The 20,721-nt window shown below is 42.7% G+C and overlaps 1 protein-coding gene across 3 annotated transcripts in view; it reads right to left on the bottom strand.

Annotated features, from left to right (window-relative positions):
• The window catches only part of SNED1 (sushi, nidogen and EGF like domains 1), a 274,182-nt gene that overhangs the window by 117,284 nt on the left and 136,177 nt on the right, over positions 1 to 20,721 (bottom strand). For all 3 annotated transcript variants that reach the window (XM_073581216.1, XM_073581215.1, XM_073581214.1), the window contains 2 exons: positions 15,988 to 16,101; positions 13,674 to 13,787 (listed from right to left, as the gene is read on the bottom strand). In XM_073581216.1, the coding sequence (XP_073437317.1) occupies positions 13,674 to 13,787; positions 15,988 to 16,101 (228 nt within the window). The remainder of the gene's footprint in view (positions 1 to 13,673; positions 13,788 to 15,987; positions 16,102 to 20,721) is intronic.

Below are 20,721 nucleotides of genomic sequence, written 5' to 3' on the forward strand. Positions count from 1 at the left end.
ATTAGGCAACAGCAGAACAGTGACAGCAGCTCCGGGTGTAACAGGAGTATAATAGACTAGATGGTGGCACGATTCTATCGCATCGGGTATTCTAGAGTCTCTGTTAAAATAAAAATAGTTATATACTCACCTTCTGACGGCACCCGAACTCTGTCCCGCCTCTCACCACGCTCCCGGCATCTAATGCTTAGCGTCATCAGCTGTGTTTCGCGCTAACCATTACTGGGATCAGAAGATGCCAGGAGCGTGGTGAGAGGAGGGACAGAGTCCGGGGGCCGTCGGGAGGTGAGTATATCACTATTTTTTATTTTAACCCCTTCATGACCCAGCCTATTTTGACCTTAATGACCTGGCCATTTTTGGCAATATTGACCAGTGTCCCTTTATGAGGTAATAACTCAGGAACGCTTCAACGGATCCTAGCGATTCTGAGACTGTCTTTTCGTGACATATTTGGCTTCATGTTAGTGGTAAACTTAGGTCAATAATGTTTCCATTTATTTGTGAAAAAAACGGAAATTTGGCGAAAATTTTGAAAGTTTCGCAATTTTCACATTTTGAATTTTTATTCCGTTAAACCAGAGAGTTATGTGACACAAAATAATTAATAAATAACATTTCCCACAAGTCTACTTTACATCAGCACAATTTTAGAAACAAAATTTTTTTTTTGTTGGGAAGTTATAAGGGTTAAAAGTTGACCAGCGATTTCTCATTTTTACAACAAAATTTACAAAACCATTTTTTTAGGGACCACCTCACATTTGAAGTCACTTTGAGGGGTCTATACGGCAGAAAATACCCAAAAGTGACACCATTCTAAAAATTGCACCCCTCTAGCTACTCAAAACTACATTCAAGAAGATTATTAACCCTTCAGGTGCTTCACAGCAACTAAAGCAATGTGGAAGGAAAAAATGAACATTTTAATTTTTCCAATAAAAATTTTCTTTTGGCATCAATTTTTTCATTTTCACATGGGCAACAGGATAAAATGGATCCTAAAATTTGTTGGGCAATTTCTCCTGAGTACACCGATACCTCATATGTGGTCATAAACCACTGTTTGGGCGCACGGCAGGGCTCAGAAGGGAAGGAGCGCCATTTGACTTTTTGAATGGAAAATATGCTGGAATATTTAACGGTTGCCATGTCGCGTTTGGAGAGTCCCTGTGCGCCTAAACATTGGAGCTCCCCCACAAGTGACCCCATTTTGGAAACTAGACCCTCCAAGGAACTTATTTAGATGCATAGTGAGCACTTTGAACCGCCAGGTGCTTCACAAATTGATCCGTAAAAAAAAAAGGACTTTTTTTTCACAAAAATTTTCTTTTAGCCTCAGTTTTTTCATTTTCACATGGGCAATGGGATAAAATGGATCCTAAAATTTGTTGGGCAATTTCTCCTGAGTGCACAGATACCTCATATGTGGTCATAAACCACTGTTTGGGCACACGGCAGGGTCCCGAAGGGAAGGAGCACCATTTGACTTTTTGAATGGAAAATTAGCTCCAATCGTTAGCGGACACCATGTCGTGTTTGGAGAGCCCCTGTGTGCCTAAACATTGGAGCTCCCCCACAAGTGACCCCATTTTGGAAACTACACCACCCAAGGAACTTATCTAGATGTGTGGTGAGGACTTTGAACCCCCAAGTGCTTCACAGAAGTTTATGACGCAGAGCAGTGAAAATAAAAAAATAATTTTTTTTCCGCAAAAATGATTTTTTAGCCCGCTGTTTTTTATTTTCACAAGGCTAACAGGAGAAATTGGACCACAAAAGTTGTTGTGTAATTTGTCCTGAGTACACCGATACCCCATATGTCAGGGGAAAGCACTGTTTGGGCGCATGGGAGAGCTCAGAAGGGAAGGAGCGCGATTTTGGAATGCAGACTGATGTGATGTTCTGCGGGCATCATGTTGCGTTTGCAGAGCCCCTGATGTGCCTAAACAGTAGAAAACCCCCACAAGTGACCCCATTTTGGAAACTAGACCCCCCAAGGAGCTTATCTAGATGTGTAGTGAGCACTTTGAACCCCCAAGTGCTTCACAGAAGTTTATAAACCCAGAGCCATGAAAATAAAAAATCATTTCTTTTCCTCAAAAATGATTTTTTAGCCCGCTATTTTTTATTTTCACAAGGGTAACAGGATAAATTGGACCCCTAAAGTTGCTGTTCAGTTTGTCCTGAGTACGCTGGCACCCCATATGTGGGGGGGAACCACTGTTTGGGCGCACGGCAGGGCTCAGAAGGGAAGGAGCGCCATTTGACTTTTTGAATGGAAAATTAGCTCCAATCGTTAGCGGACACCATGTCGTGTTTGGAGAGGCCCTGTCTGCCTACACAGCTCCCCCACATATCACCCCATTTTGGAAACTAGACCCCCTAAGGAAGTTATCTAGATGCATAGTGAGCACTTTGAACCCCCAGGTGCTTTACAGAAGTGTATAACGCAGAGCTGTGAAAATAAAAATATTTTTTTTTCCTTAAAAAATTATTTTTTTAGCCTGCTATTTTTTATTTTCACAATAGTAACAGGAGAAATTTGACCCCAAAAGTTGTTGTCCAGTTTGGCCTGAGTACGCTGGTACACAATATGTGGGGAGGGACCACTGTTTGGGCACACGTCGGGGCTCGGAAGGGAAGTAGTGATGTTTTGTAATACCGACTTGATGGAATGGTCTGCGGCCTTCATGTTACGTTTGCAGAGCCCCTGATGTGGCTAAACAGTGGAAACCCCCCACAAGTGATCCCAGTTTGGAAACTAGACCACCCAAGGAACTTATCTAGATGTGTGGTGAGCACTTTGAACCCCCAAGTGCTTCACAGAAGTTTATAACGCAGAACCGTGAAAATAAGAAATCAATTTTTTTCCTCAAAAAATGATTTTTTAGCCTGCAATTTTTTATTTTCACAAGGTTAACAGGATAAATTCGACCCCAAAAGTTGTTGTCCAGTTTGTCTTGAGTACGCTGGTACCCCATATGTGGGGGGGACCACTGTTTGGGAACACATCGGGGCTCAGAAGGGAAGTAGTGACGTTTTGAAATACCAACTTGATGGAATGGTCTGCGGGCGTCATGTTACGTTTGCAGAGCCTCTGATGTGCCTAAACAGTGGAAACCCCCCACAAGTGACCCCATTTTGGAAACTAGACCCCCCAAGGAACTTATCTAGATGTTTGATGAGCACTTTGAACCCCCAAGTGCTTCACCGAAGTTTATAACTCAGAGCCGTGAAAACAAAAAAAATAATTTTTTTTCACAAAAATAATTTTTTTAGCCCCCAATTTTTTATTTTCCCAAGGGTAACAGGAGAAATTAGACTCCCAAAGTTGTTGTGCAATTTTTCCTGAGTACGCTCATACCCCATATGTGGGGGTAAACCACTGTTTGGGCACACATAGGGGCTCGGAATGCAGAGAGTGCTGTTTGACATTTTGAACGCAAAATTGGCTGGAATAAATCGTGGCGCCATGTCGCGTTCGGAGACCCCGTGATGTAAACAGTGGAAACCCCTCAGTTCTAACTCCAACTCTAACCCCAACACACCCCTAACCCTAACCCAACCCTAATAATAACCCTAACCACAACCCTAACGCCAACACACCCCTAACCCTAATCCCAACTCTAACCCTAACTACAAGCCTAACCCTAATCCCAACCCACCCCTAACCCTAATTCCAGCCCTAACCCTAATTCCAGCCCTAACCCTAATTCCAACCCTAACCCTAATTCCAGCCCTAACCCTAATTCCAACCCTAACCCTAATTCTAGCCCTAACCCTAATTCCAACCCTAACCCTAATTTTAACCCTAATTTTAACCCTAACCCTAATTCCAACCCTAACCCTAATTCTAGCCCTAACCCTATTTCTAACCCTAACCCTATCTGTAACCCTAATTCCAACCCTAACCCTAATTCCAACCCTAACCCTAGTTCGAGCCCTAAATGGAAAAAAGAAATATTTTTTTTATTTTATTATTTGCGCCTGGCTATCGGGGTGATAAAAGGGGGGTGTATTTACTTTTTTTTCATTTTGATCACTGTAAGAGTGTATCACAGTGATCAAAATGAAAAATGAACGGGCAACCGGCAAATTCATGGGCGCCGCCATCTTGGACAATGGCAGGCGCACTGCGCATGCGCCCGCCATTTTGCAAGATGGCGGCGCCCATGATCCGGACGCCGGGAGCCACGGGACACCGGGAGCACGATCGGAGGTCCCGGTGGGATCGGAAGGTGGGAGGGAGCGATAGGAAGGGGAGGGGGAGCAGATGATGACGGCGGCGACCGATCGCAGCTGTCCATCGGTGGCAGGGGCTGATCGGCCCCGCCAGTCGGTGTGTGGGGGGGGTCGGGTGTCGGTGTCCAGCCACGTCCGATGCTATTGCAGCATCGGCCATGGCTGGATTGTAATATTTCACCAAATTTCATTGGTGAAATATTACAAATCGCTGATTGGCTGTTTCACTTTTAACAGCCAATCAGAGCGATCGTAGGCACGTGGGGGCTAATCCACGCCCCCAGGGATTAACTGTAGAGTGTCCTCTGTGTGCGGGTCGGGTGACCTTTCAGTGACCCCGGTCACCCGACCCGCAGGGGGGCTATTTATAGCATGACGCCTACGTAGGCATCATAGGTCGTTTGGGCACGACTTTTCATGACGCCTACGTAGGCGTCATGGGTCGTGAAGGGGTTAATAGAGACTCTAGAATACCTGATGCGATAGAATCAGGCCACCATCTAGTTTAATATATAACAATCTAACGAATAAAAAGACAAATATTTTGAACAATATATATTTCCATTCTGATTTTTTTTTCCACTTACATTAAAGCTACGAAATAAAAAAAAAAAAGTTAAAAGTGCAAAATGATGACAACATCTATTTAATACGCTGGCATTTATATAGTGTGAAGTGACAATACCAGCATGTTGTAACAAACTAAATTCCCAGCCAAGAATAAATAACTTCCAATGCATTTCAAAACTACAAAAAAATAAGTATATTATAAATTACTGTGCATTGAAGTAACTTTTTACATTTTGCCAATGTGTCATTAGTCACTCATTAAACCGTAACTCATTAAAGAGTATTTCCACACAAACGAGAAAGGAGCATATGCCATAAATCAGAAGGTACAGTAACAGCCAAAGTTTAGCAATTGAACTTTGTTTTTTCACTTGAGTGTTTTGCTATTTCGCTATGATTGCTCTATTAATACAAATGAGACTGTGTTTGTCCTAAAGTGACAACATAAGCATTCATTTACCTGTCACAATTTATAATCAGTTAGTTGCATTTATATGTTTCAATAGATGGAGTTTAGTTTATGATATGAGGCTACACCCCGGCATAGACTGCACAGTACAACCGGCACAATGGCATCCACAACAGCACCTTATCCCATTACATCAGACACTCCAGCCCCAACTCATCATTCGTGGGGTCTGTTAAGTCACTTTCCTTTATTGTTTTCTGGAATTAGTTACCTTTTTAGCACAACATTCTTCAAAATGGCGCCAGCAATTAATTCAGTAGAAAGCAAAAAAATGTGTTTTTTTCTTTTCTGTTATATTTGCAAAAAAAGTCACATCTTTTGCAAATGTCACAAAAATGCTAGCATACTCAAGAACACATGGGAGGGATGAGGACTGGTGTGGAGCTGTGCCAAAATATGCTACTTTTTAACTCCTTCCCAACATATGACATACAATTGAGTCGTATGACTGGTCCATGAATTGATGAAGGCTTGCAAGCCAAGTCCGCATTTTTCCCTGTAGATGATGACTAAATTATTCAACCATCATCTGCCTCTGATAGCTGCAGGCGGAGCTATGCCCGGGGCTGTTAACCTATTAAACACCGCTTTAAATCACTGACAGCGACATGTAACGCGCTCCCGCAAGGTGGCACGTCATTTTATGCACCCATTGACACGCCCTTTGACGTGATCGCAAGTTGCCGTTGGGTTGCCATGAAAGCTGGGGGTCTACTGAAGACTTCTGTGCCTGTCATTATGGTATTCCTGTGAAAGCCAGTCTGGCATTCATAGGAGTCTGTCAAGTCCCCAAAGGGGACTAAAGAAAAAAATACAGTAGAAAGTGAAAAAAAAAGTTTTTGAAAATAATAATAAAAAAAAATATAGAAAAGTAAAAATCATCCACCTTTTGCCCAACTAAAATGAAAGCAATGAAAATAAATAAAAAAATACACATACGGGCGCTTGCGTGGTACTTGATGAGGACAGACGTGGGCCTCTGAGATCCACTCTCCTGCAGGCTATTTTTAGCTCCTCTCAGCACCAGGGACCCTATGGATGGGACATTGGCACAGGAGACACATACCAGAGATCACCGGAGCGTGATGCGAAAGAAGGGTGGCCCTGCACAGAAGGTGAATAGATCAATCACTGACCTTTTTGCTGGAAGCAGCATTCCCAAGATGGCCGCCGTTACTGCTGTAGCGTCTCCTGCCCTGTCTGCTGCCCCCATGTCAGTAAACAATACAGTTAGCCCAGGTGCTCTCTCCCCCCAGGGGGACCCTACAATCCACACAGCAGAGCTGATAAAGGCTCTGCAAGACACTTCTAAGGCAGAGCTCACCTCAGCTATGCAGAAGGTCTCTGCACAATTACAGGACATTGCACAAAGAACATCAGCACTAGAAGAAAAAATGGATGTTGTGTGATTCATTAGAAGAGGACCAGGGAGAGCTTAGGCAGCATATGGACCGTATAACTGACCTTGAATTAAAGTGTGAGGACATGGAAAACAGATCCCGCAGGGGCAATTTATGTATCAGGGGACTACCTGAGGAGATTTCAGCACTCAAAGACACGGCAGCTACACTTTTTGCTGCATTACTCCCACAAACAGACCCGGCTCTGCTTCATATTACTAGAATACACAGAGCCCTGGGAAAGCCCCGCTCAGATAAGAACCCTAGAGACGGTATTCTTAAACTATTACATGAGGAGACCCGGGACCTAATACTCTCGGCGACGAGAGGACTGTCTACGCTGCCTGGCCTCCCAGATACAGTCCATATTTTTGCAGATATAGCCCCAGCCACCCTCATACGAAGGAGAAACTTGAGACCAGTGACTACCGCACTACAAGCTGCACAAATCAAATATAGATGGGGTTTCCCCTTTGTTGTACTTTTTTCAACAAACATCAAATCCTATATGTGCAAGACTTTAGAAGAAGGCCAGTTAGCCTTAAACCAAGCTGGCATACCAGAGCTAGAAATCCCTCAGCCATTACCACCTCGAAAATCGAGACCCACGAGAGAATGGACAGAAGTCCGAACATTGAGCCGACAACAACGAAAAGTTACCTGAATTGTGACATTTGATATTGGCTTTACATTGAAGTGTAATTTTTGATTTCCCCCCTCCCTTGTGTGCCTGAGAGTCCTTTATAGGACCCTACTTGGGTTACAGCAAATGTGGAGGTCTGAGGAAGACTTTTGATCAGAGACTGTACCCGGTTGACCTTTCACATCCGTTAGCTTTTGCTGTTCCATTTTGAAGACAGCTTTACCTTCCAGGCTGGCTAGGAGTTTGCGAAGTCCATTTGGGTTAGATTAAATTGACATGGAAATTTAATATAAGCAGGAGCGTTGCCTGCAGGAATGATTCATGTTGCCTATTTTTAGTGATTGTTAGTTTGCTCCAACTATTGCGGAGCTCCAGATCACTATGCAAACTGGACTGATAGTCCATTTAAGGTTAATTGTTTATTATTTGTTATGTGTCCTCGTCTACCCTCCCTCTTGTTTTTCCTATTTGTCCCCCCACAGGAGTAGCTATACTTTTCATCTTGATTGCTCTAAAGGCCTTCTACACACACTGATTTCGGTCTACATTTCCACCCTTGTGGTGGGAAGGTTTGGGGTGAGTTATTATCTAGCATTAAAAAGTTAATTTACTATGTGTAAGATTTTGTCACATAATGTAAGGGGTTTTAACTCCCCTTTAAAACAAAAAAAGGTCTTTTTAGACTACCGGAAAAATAGCCCTGCCCGTTATTTGTCTCCAGGAGACCCATTTTTCTGATTCATCCCACCCGAGGTATTTTGACTCTGCTTATTCACATTTTTTCCTGTCCACCTGGGAGCATAAGACGAGAGGTGTGGCCATTTTTGTCAAAAACAGTTTCCCATTACAACCCGTCCAATCATATGCAGATAATGAGGGTAGATTCTTTATCCTACAAGGAACACTACAAGGACAAAATATTTGCATTGTTAACAGTTACCTCCCTGCCTCTGCTCAATTCTCAGTCTTTAAGCTGATTCTGTCAAGGCTCACCGCGCTCTCATACCATCACCTGATTTGGTGTGGAGATTTCAATTTTACTATCAACCTTTCTTTGGATAGTAGTGCGGCGAGGCGATCTGATGTCTCAAAGGTGGAGAGGAAAAGAATTCTTAGTCTTATGAAAGAGTATTGTTGAAAAGTTTTACGTATTTTTCTCCAGCACACAAAACGCACTCTAGGATTGATATGCATCTGATAACACACGTCATATCCCGTCCTCATGGTCAGACCATGATGCGGTCCTTTCTGTTTTCAAATTTAATATCACCATGTCCAGGTTATATAGATGGCGATTGAGCGAATCTCTTTTGGTAGACCCGGTTAACATTACATTAATTAAGGAGGATCTAGCAAATTTTTTTGAAACTAATAAAACAGGAGACCCCTTCCCTGGAATATTATGGCTAACACATAAAAAATATATCACTGGTTCCTTAATTAAGCTTGCAACTAGTGAAAAAAAGGAAAGGTCGGAACGCCAGACTAGATTTAAAAATAAGTTGTTTAAATTAGAAATGGCTAACCAGCTTTCTCCAGATATATATTTAACTAAACAAATGTATGATACTAAATTACAGCTAGACGCTATCCTCACCACTAAAACGGAGAGGGCCCTGATCTGGACTAAGGCTAAATTCTACAAATATGCTAACAAACCTAATAGAATGTTAGCTCGGAAGCTTAGGGCAAGAGAGTCACTCAATATCATCTCGGCTATAAAAAACCTAATGGACAAATTCCGGCCCACCCTGATACAATTTATGATACCTTTCATGCCTATTACCAAAGCCTGTATTCTGCCCCACAACCTCCCCCTCCGTTGCTACTAGAGTCCTTCCTCAATAACCTCAACCTCCCTAAAAGAACCCAACTCTACAGATCAACATCTTCATTGTGATATCTCAGAGGAAGAAATTGCCGCAGTAATTAAAAAATTAAAAAAAAAGGTAAAGCACCCGGACCGGATGGCCTTTCAGCAATTTATTATAAAAAATTTAGTGAGACGCTTACACCCTTTATAAAAGGTTTCTGTAATTCACTTTTACACGGTGTACAAATGCCCCCAGAGTTTTATATAGCACATGTAACTAATCCTGAAACGCAAAAGAGATCACCTTCTAACTAAAAACTATCGACCCATATCACTTTTAAATATAGATTTAAAAATTTTCACATCTATTGTAACTGAAAGGATTAATAGTATTCTTCCCCAACTTATCCATCGAGACCAGGTAGGTTTTATACCTACGAGACAGGCACCAGATAACATAAGGAGGGCGTTAAATATCATTCACACAACAAATATCTGCCGAAAGCGACTTCTACTGCTTGCCCTCGATATTGCAAAAGCCTTTGACACGGTCTTGTGGACATACCTTTTTAAGGTATTATCTAAATTTGGGTTTTCCTCTAAATTAATCAGGTGCCTCAAGTTATTATATGATAAACTTATAGCCTTTTTAAAGCTTCCTGCGATGCATCCTTCCCCAATAAGCATTAAAAGAGGTACCAGGCAAGGCTGCCCGTTGTCTCCTGCCCTCTTTACCCTCACAATGGAACCTATAGCAGAGGCTATAAGGAAAAACCAAAACATACTGGGCCCTGAGGATTTGGGAGAGCAATATAATAAGGTCAGTCTATATGCAGACGACCTTCTTCTAACATTAAATAGCCCTCATACCTCACTCCCCCATCTATTTCCACTTCTGCACGAACTTGAAAAAATTTGTGGACGCAAAATAAATGTAGAAAAGTCCGAAGCGTTATTTGTCAACTTACCAAAAGTGGAGCAAAACAATATAACATCTCAATTTGGATTTATATGTAATGAACATTTCCGATAGGACAACACTATTTAAATGGAATTATGCCCCATTAATCCAGAATTTCCAAGCAGACTTAAATAGATGGCCTTCGGCAAATTTATCTTGACTGGGTAGGATACACACAATAAAGATGGTCCCCCTTCCTCGTTTCTTATATCTTTTCAGATCCCTCCCATTATTGGTACCAACCAGAACATTCACCCATTTACATTCTATGATATCTAAATTTCTTTGGTTGGGGAAAAGGCCTAGAATTGCGCAGAAGACCATGTTCCTCCATAGGAAATTGGGAGGTTTGTCCTTACCTAATTTCGCACTTTACTACAAATCAGCCCAGATTGCCCAATTAGTCAACACCTGTCCACACGGGAATACACCTAGATGGGTTCTCCTGGAATCCATTCTATCCAGACCGTACTCATTTTCAGGCTTAATGTGGTCCACAAAACATTTGCCACAGAATTTGATAAATATGGCCCCTTACATGGTCCATTCACTAACGCTCTGGAGGAAAGATAGGTTTAAATATGAGATGCAATCCAACCCTTCACCACTGATCAATATTTTTCATAACCCTATGTTCCAACAAGGGCTGGAACCACACCTTTTTTCGTGGTGGTTCACTAAGGGGATCTACTTACTCAAGCACCTCTGCTCTCCATTTAATGTAATGTGGAACAGACAAGAATTTATTCAAAAATTCACACCTCCTGCAAGGGAAATAATGCGTATAAACCAGGTATTTCACTTTGCTAAGCAAATTCTCCCAGGAAAAACTCCTCTCTGGATAACGAGTTTTGAGAACAAATGCTTACAAGAGCCATTGGGGAAAGGAATGATTTCTTTGATTTACTCTACTATTAGTCCACCTCATGATGAAAGAAAATTAGATTATATGTTACAATAGGAGGAAGATTTAGGATTCGTCATGTCGATTGATGACTGGTACCGTAGTAGTGAGACATTATCTAAAGGTAGTTATCAAACTTCATTGGTAGAGACTTCTTTGAAGGTTCCACATAGATCCTACTATGTACCAGAAAGAATTCATATTATGTTCCCTAGTGTCTCGGGTGATTGTTTCAGGGGTTGTGGGGTATCAGGGGATATGAAACACATTTGGTGGTCTTGTACAGTGGTCTCGGAGCTCTGGAAGAAAGTGAATCGTCTGGTAGAACAAATCGATTTAGAACCCTCTGTCTTTTTATTGGGTACTAAGCCGCCGAGGTTCTCTAAAAGTTTTCATAAATTGGTGAATTACTTGTGTATGGCAACAAAGATTCACATAGCAGCAAGATGGAAAACCCCTTCACTGTCGATATAATTGGTAAAAGAAAGAATGAATACCATCATGTTATATGAGCGGATAGAATCTACTAGATCTGATACGTGGAACCTATTTCTCAAGGTCTGGAATTCTTGGATAGAATTACATCCAAATACACAACTAGATTTGGCTTTGCGGCTTTCCCCTTAACCGTTTAAGACTTATAGAAAAGGCCTTACCAGAACTAATATCAAACACTGGGTATTTACTTGAGAAGAACGTTTCAAATTGGTTCTTCATATTAATATTAAGCACTGTATGGCTGAACTCCTGCTATCTATCCTTCCCCTACCTGTCTTGTCTTCTTTCTTGTATGTCTAATTTGTTATTATAAATATAATAATATATGCTGCCTTGCATGGGAGATTGGTTATTGTTTTTTGTGGTTTCATATGATGTTTCAAATAAAACTTATTGAAACTAAAAATACACATACACTATCTGGTATTGCTGCGTTCGTAAAATTCCGACCTATGAAAATATAAAATAAATTAATCTGATCGGTAAATGGCGTAACGAGAAAAAAAATTGAAATGGAAGAATTACGTTCTTCTGGCTGTAGCAACATTGCAATAAAAATAAAATAAAATAAAAGGCTATCAAAACATTATATCTACTCCAAAATTGTATCAGTAAAAACATCAGCTCAGGGTGGATCAAGCTCCAAATCCCAAAAATGAAAAACGTTACGGTACTCGGAATATGGCAATTGAAGTATATTTTTTTATAAGAATTTTATATTTTTTTTTCACATTATTATTATTATTATTATTAGCATCATATTGTCAGATCAGTTTTTAATTTCAGTGAATCTGGTAACTAAAAAATCCAAAAACCAATTGTGGAATTGCACTTTTTTTTTTTACAATTTTGATGCACTTGGAATTTTTTCCACGCTTAAGATAAGATTAATGGTGTCATTCAAAAGTACAATGTGTCCAGTAGGGTGACCGCAAAAAATCGATGTCGAAATTTTGTCCGTCTGGACCCCACAAAACGATTCCCCTTTCCAGATATTGAGATAACCAAAATTTGAGCTCGATCAAACGACGTTAACCCGTGCCGCTCGTCGCTCAAAGTTTGAAAAAATCCAAATTGAGGTATTTTAAGATTTAGGTATTTTGCATAGTCTGTTAGACTATAAAGAATGTGACAACAACATTGCAGAAATAGCCCTGACCAAATTTTCGAACCATTTGTGGTATTTGAATGCAGAGTTGGTGGGATTATCGTTTTTTGATCCCACCATTACAGACAATGAAAAGTTATTAATGGCTAATAAATTGCTCAGTAGCACAGATGAACCATCAGAGCACGCTAGGGTTGTAAATCCAAAAGTTAGGAAAGAAAAATTAAAAGAGGTAGGAAGTGACCGACTTTAACGACCTTCTGACAAAAGATGAAGAACAAAAGCAATATGTCCTGCAAGTTGTAAGCAAATGCTGAGCATTATATTCTGACGTTTCAAAAACTACTTTAACAAAAGCTCTAGAATAGATTAGATAACTATGTAAAATTATCAACTCATGTAGGTTAGCGTGCTCTGATGGTTCATCTGTGCTACTGAGCAATTTATTAGCCATTAACAACTTTTCATTGTCTGTAATGGTGGGATCAAAAAACGATAATCCCACCAACTCTGCATTTAAATACCACAAATGGTTCGAAAATTTGGTCAGGGCTATTTCCTCGAATGTTGTTGTCACATTCTTTATAGTCTAACAGACTATGCAAAATACCTAAATCTTAAAATACCTCAATTTGGATTTTTTCAAACTTTGAGCGACGAGCGGCACGGGTTAACGTCGTTTGATCGAGCTCAAATTTTGGCTATCTCAATATCTGGAAAGGGGAATCGTTTTGTGGGGTCCAGACGAACAAGATTCTGACATTTTTCCCCCCCCATATGAGATCCGGTCACCCTAGACTGTCCAGCAAAAAAACAAGCTTTAATATGGCTACATGTACGGAAAAATAAAAAAGTTATCACTCTTGGAAGGAGGGGATGAGAAAACGAAAATCAAAAACGGAAATTGGCCACGGTGTGAAGAGGTTAAGATGTTGCAATTGATGAATCAGCTGAAATCTAGAATTACTAAATCCTGCTCATATGCGCAAATGGAACCCTAACCCTAACTAGACAAAAAAAAAGGTACAAAGGCAATGATATACAGAACTAGTAGATTCTCACCTGTCTCACAATGCACGCCATTGAATTCAGGGGTGCACACACAGATATAACCATCTCCCATATCCTCGCAGGTACCGCCATTGACACAAGGTGATGATAAGCATGGCCTGAACTCTGGGTTTAGAGGGAAAACAACACAAAACAGCTCATTACAACAGAAGTCTGGTGGGTAAAATCATGAGATTATTACTTACTTAACAGCAACTAGTGAAAAACTTATTGCTACATATGTAGTTAACTCCTTCCTTTTCGGCTGAATTTTTTTTTTGCTGTACTGTTTTTTTCCTCCCCTTCTTGTAAGAGACAAATCTGTATGTGTATTTTTGCTTGACGTGTTGTAATTTTGAATGATAACATGTTTTCAATCCATGTTATCATAAAATGTAGTAAAAATGGAAAAAAAGTTTCAAGTGGTGTGGTTATGGTAGAATAAAAATGCAAATCCACCATTGTTTTTTTTAGGATTGGTATTAAAGGAGCATTCCTCCTCATCTCAAAGTTTTTATCCTCTTAATATATTGCAGTAATCATATTATATAGCACTGTGTACTTAAAACTGCTCATTTTTCCTTTCTACTGAGCTAATTCTCTTTTCTCTGCAAAAATCATTGCTCTCTTCACCTTCTGACCCAGCTTCTCCCTTCTCTCCCCTGCCAGGGTATTTTGCAGCAACTCATGACTCGTACAAGGAAAACTGAACTCCTGTTTCTACATAGAGCTTAGAAGGATTCAACTAGTCAGTTTTTAATCACGAATCAAAGTGAATGGAAAAGAGAAGAATTATCTGAGTAGAAAGGCAACCTTCTTTATTTTTTATTTTGTGGAAAAAGGGGTGATTGAAATACAGCCACATCCAACACAGGATACATCCATCAAACATATTTTTAATTTCTCTCTACAGACAGTTGAAACAATTCTGAAATCATAATAACATTTTTTGTATTACCGTATATACTTGTGTATAACCCGACCCGTGTATAAGCCGACCCCCCTAATTTTGCCACAAAAAATGGGAAAAACTTATTGACTCGTGTATAAGCCTAGGGTGGAAAATGCAGAAGCTACTGGTAAATTTCAAAAATAAAAATAGATACCAATAAAAGTAAAATGAATTGAGACATCAGTAGGTTAAATGTTTTGAATATCCATCTTGAATCAGGAGCCCCATATAATGCTCCATACAGTTCATGATGAGCCCCATAAGATGCTCCATACAAAATACACCCCATATAATGCTGCACAAAGGTTAATAATGGCCCCATAAGATGCTCCATAGAATAATATGCTGCACCATAAAGGTTATGGCCCCATAACATGTTCCATAGATTATGCACCATATGCTGCTCCATAGAATAATATGCCCCATATGCTGCCCCCATAAAATGCTCCATAGATTTTGCCCCCATAAGATGGTCCATAGATTATGTCCGCATAAGATGCTCCATAGATTATGCCCCCATAAGATGCTCCATACATTATGCCCCCATAAGAGGCTCCATACATTATGCCCCCATATGCTGGCCCATAAGATGCTCCATAGAATAGGCCCCATATGCTGCTGCTGCAAATAGAAAAAAAAAATGACACTCACCTGGCCCAGTGTCCTGAGCAGGCGGAGACACCGGTACGCTATGGGGGCCAGGTGCCGGTGTCACCGCTGGCTCAGGACCCCCGAACTGGCGATATTTACCTGACCCCGGTCCATCGCTGCACCCGCTCTGTCTTCCGGGTCCCTCTGTCAGTGACGTTCAGGCAGAGGGCACGGCGCGCACCGACTACGTCATCACGCCCTCTGACCTGAACATCACAGCCAGAGGACGCGGAGGACAGAGCGGCCGCAGCGGAGGAACGGGGACAGGTGAATATCGCATATACTTACCCCCTCCTGGCGCGATCTCAGGCTCCTTCCTTCAGCGGTCACGTGGTACCGCTCATTAAAGACATGAATATGAGTGGTACCCCGGGACCGCTGAAGGAGGGTGCCTGAGACCGTGGGACAAGCAGGGGGGACTGCAGAGACCGCGCCGGGGGGGTCAGTAAGATCTGGACTATGGGATGGAGGATATGTATGATGGCTATATGGGCACGGGACTATTGGATGGAGGATAATCAGTATAATTTGTTTTAACTAACCACAGTTAGTTACTATGCCCAGGCAATGCCAGGCTCTTCAGCTAGTAACTAATAAAAATAAAAACTTAAAAAATAACTGATTTTTTTTTTCAAATCTAATTGCTGTAAACTAATCACCTGCCACTATTAATGTTTTGCTGCAAAGTAAGTAAAAGGAAAAAATAAAATGGCTTTCACTCACCGGTCTCGCAGTTTTTCCCGGTGAATCCCCATGTACACAGACAACTGTAACTGTCATCTCTATCCTTGCACAATCCTCCATTCAGACATGGAGATGAGGAGCACGGTCTGACTTCTAGAAATACATGGAGGAAAAGGTTAACGAGGAATGTTTAAAAACTCTAAAATATGTTTCCTATTGTAGAAATATTATACAAGATACACAATTTATGGGAAAAAAGGTGAAAAAGATAAAAAAATAGTGATGAGATTTGAAAGGGTTGTCTCTGAATGCGCATTGATGGCAAATCACTAGGCTAAAAAATGGGATGCTTCTGCATATTTTACTGTACCAATAAAGCTTGATCTGAAAACCACATGGCCTGCCACGGACTATGGCTATCCGTGTGTCTGTCCTTAACATCACTGTGGTCATCAGTGTTTTGCTGGTATTGATAAAGAAAAGTTCAAACCTTCTATATTCTGAAATGTCAAACACGGATGGCACATGGATGATTCATGGATGCCATCGGTGTGTTGTACGTGTTTTTCACGGACCGATAGACTTATATTGGCCCTTGTCATCCGTGTTGTCGGAAAAAACGGACGTCTCCGTCTTTTGCACGGGCACACAGGCCATGTTAAAACACAGACATGTGCATAACACCATAGGTTATAATGGGTACATGTCGTATGCGTGAAAAAAGGAAACACAGACGTTAAGAAACCTGAAGCGGTTTTAACTAGTGCTGGATCCTACATACCCACCATGAGATTTTGGTGAGTTTTCGATGATCCATATTTTCACTGCATCGAAAATGCAGCGTCTTACAGTTCCAGCAAATTGAATGGGCTTTATAGACATCTCATAGCCGATGTGCTTTTTATTTGCAGCATAAACTGACCTGCAGTGAGCGTTTCACATCCACAGCATATCAATTTCTCTTACAGAGTTTTATGTGCAAATTTTCCCCATAAACTTGCTTTAGATGTTGGAAATCCGCAAGTTCAAAACGCACATGTGTTTTTAGAGCATTTCCTTGGCGAAAATGCATTAAAAAAACGCATGCAATCTGCATATGACCATATCAATAAAGTTTTGTCAGAGTCACATACCAGGAAGTATCAAAACACAGCAGCTTTGAAACATGACACACCAAGAAGAGACAAAATGCAGTGTCTAAAATGCAATAAAAATGCATGTAAAAAACTGCAATGAGCATCAAAGACTCACCAAAAGCTCATCGTGGAAATGTAGACCAAATTTGTGAGGTTTTAGCCCTGGAGAGGCACATTTGATAAATATAGGGATTTTTGTGCACTCAACGTAAAATCCTTTTCTCTGAGCCACTCATTGGGGGACACAGAACCATAGGTGTATGCTGCTGCCACTAGGAGGCTTGAGACTAAGTGAAAACAAAAAAAAGTTAGCTCCTACCACTGGCTCCAGCCCGAACCAGTTCAGTGACAAAGCAGTAGGAAAACATAACCATCAAATAGAGGAACAACATGTGAAACAAAAGAACAAACATAGCCATCAGGTCAACAGGGTGGGTGCTGTGTCCCCCAATGAATGGCTCGAAGAAAAGGATTTTACAGCGAGTACACAAAAATCCCTGTTTCTCCTTCGCCTCATTGGGGGACACAGGACCATGGGACATCCTAAAGCAGTCCTGGTTGGGGAACAATATGACAGATCAAGCCTCATAATCAACTGACCAAAGGGGCGCAACTGCCGGTTGCAGACACCGTCTGCCCAGACCTGCATCCGTGGAAACCAGAGTGTGGATATGGTAGTGCTTCGAGAATATGTGCAGACTGGACCGAGTTGCAGCCCTGCAGACCTGTTCTGCTGACGCCTGGTCCCGAATGGCCCAAGCAACGTCCACCAACCGAGTGGAGTGTGCCCTAATCCCCTCTGGGATAGGCTTGCCTCCAACACAGTAGGATTCATGAATAGCTGAGGGAATCCACCTGGCTATAATGGACTTTGAAGTGGCTAAGCACTACCTGTGACCCTCAGGAAACACAAACAAGGCGTCCATCTTATGGAAGGACGCCGTCCACAAGACATACCTTCTGAGAGCCCTCACTATGTGGAGCTTGAATAGCACTCTCAATACAATGTACCTGTGCCGGACAACACAAGTGCAGAACAATATCCTTGTTGAGGTGGAAAGAAGATACCACCATCGTCCAGAAAGCCGGGGACGGCCTGAAAACCACATTGTCCTGGTGGAAGATTGGAATAGGTGTCTCCTGAAGAACACCCAGGACCAGGTTAAGGTCTCGCGCATCTAACGGCATCCTATGGGGGGGATCACATGATAGACCCCCTGAATGAAAGTAGTCACTGGCAGATTGGAAGCAATCCTGCGCTTGAATAAAATCCATAAAGCCGAGAGCTGACCATCGAGGGACCTAAGCGCCAGGCCTGACTCCAGGCCAGCTTGGAAGAACTCTGAAGTGGTAAGAATGAAGAAGATGAGGGAAGGACATCTGGTTTCTGCACCCTGTGAAAAAGCTTTTCCAGGTGTGGTAATAGATGCTCATCATGGTCGAAACCACGTGATGTTAGGAGCCAGGATTCAAAGGCCAAACCGTTAAACACAGGACCCCTGCATTCTGGTGGCAAATCGGAATCTGAGAGAGCAGATCTGGTCGATCCAGTAGTCGCCAAGGGACGTCGGCGAAAAGCTGTGGACAATCTGGAGCGACTAGGATCACTGGCACTCCTTCTGCTGTGATCTTCCTGACGACCCTCGGAAGTAACGGAAGCAGAGGATAACACGTACGGAAGACGAAACCCAGTGCATCCGCTCCAAAAACTTCTGGATCCCGAGACCGAGCAATGTACTCGGGAGCTTTGGCGTTTAATCTTGAAGTCATCAGATCCACAGCCGGGATCCCCCAGCGATAATAGATCTGCTGGAAGACCTCCGGGTTAAGAGCACACTCTCCCAAGGTGAGACCCTGGTGGCTGAGGGAGACTACCGCCCAGTTTTCCATGTCCGGAATGTGATTTGCTAAAATGACTGAGTGGTTCCACCAGTGGAGGATATGAACCACCTCATGCATTGCTGCACTGCTGGGAGTACCTCCTTGATGATTGATGTATGGGATAACCCAAACACCCGATCTCCAGGACGTTGATCAGAAGGCGAGACTCCTGAGCCAACCAACGCCCCTGGACAGTGTGATGACGGAAGATAGCTCCCAACCTAAAAGGCTGGCATCGGAGTGACCATTAGCCAATGGACCGGGAGAAAAGATCTCTCTCCTGGATGAGGGAAGACTGCAACGTCCACCACCTGAGCGCCTGCTTGACCCGCAGGGGCAAGAGGCACAGCCGGTCGAGAGGGAATGGACTCCTGTCTGAGGCTGCTTGAAGCGCATGCTGCAGAGGACTGAGGTGTAGCTGGGTGAAGGGAACAGCTTCCATTGCTGCCACCATTTTCTCCAGTGCCTCCATGAAGAAACAGATGGAATGAGGGGATGGACAATAAAGAGTCCGTGTCTCGAGGGAGAAACACTGACCCTTGGGAGGTGTCCAGGATCATCTGTTAAAAAAAAAATAAAAAATATCCGCTGAGCTGGATCTAGGGAAGGCTTTTTTTTTTTCATCATCAACCAACTCTGCCGTCAAAGAGTATCCAAAGGAATACACATGCGCTCCGTGCAGTTTTGGAAGGATGGTCCCTTTATTAGAAAGTTGCATAAGTATGGCAACATGACCATGTCACGAGAGTGGAGAATGGACATGACAGCCACCATGACCTTCGTGAGCACTCTGGGAGCGGTGGAGAGACTGAAGGGCCATGCTGTGAACTGGAAGTGTTCCTCGAGAACAGCAAAGCACAGAAACGTCAGGTGAGGGGTAAAGATGGGGAAATGAAGACAAGCATCCCGGATGTCGATGGATGCTAGCAACTCCCCCGTCTCCATAGGGGTTATGACGGTATGGAAGGACTCCGTCCTGAAGAGCTGAACCTGGCCAAAACTTGCTTAGAAGTTTGAGGTCCAGGATGGGCCGCACTGACCCGTCCCTTTCTTGGGAGCACGGACAGGTTCGAGTATCACCCCTGGAACTTTTTGTTTTCTGGAACGAGAAGGGAAGGATTTTATATCCAGAAGACACCAGGTCTCAGACCCATTTGTCGTAAACGACAGAGAGGGCGCGCACGTCAAGCCTGATCTGGGCACCTACTCGCAGGATCCGGAGGCCCATTGAAAAAAGTGCAGAGCTCGATTGTTCTGCTTGCAGGTCAGGTGCTGCAGCGTGGATGGGGCAGCAACCCTCCATCCACCATCCCTTTGTTAGGGAGGTGAAGAAGGACCGTTCGCCTCCTATCACCGCTGTTCTATCAGTGGTGATGCAGTGGGGGTCACACGGATGCCATTGACGCTTCTGTACATCCTAGAGGTTCATTCCCTGAGGATGGGACAGGGCTATTGTCCGGCTGTAAGCCTGGCTGCAGAAGGGGGTACCATGGAGGCGACACTCCATGTTCCCGTCTGTTGTTGGTGCAGGGAGATCGGTGCCTTGAAGGGACCTGTCGCCCCTATAATCAGCTCAGGCATGGCTTTCAACGGTGCAGGAGGGGGCATGTGGAGGCGACACTCGACGTTCCCGTCTGTTGTTGATTTGGGGAGATTGGACCCTTGAAAGGATCCATCGGCCCTATATTCTTTGTAGAAAATACACTACCGTTCAAAAGTTTAGGGTAATTAAGAAATGTACTTATTTTTTAAAGAA

Source organism: Dendrobates tinctorius, unplaced genomic scaffold (assembly GCF_039654945.1).
Source record: "Dendrobates tinctorius isolate UK_male_01 unplaced genomic scaffold, ASM3965494v1 ptg000069l, whole genome shotgun sequence".
Taxonomy (NCBI): Eukaryota; Metazoa; Chordata; class Amphibia; order Anura; family Dendrobatidae; genus Dendrobates; species Dendrobates tinctorius.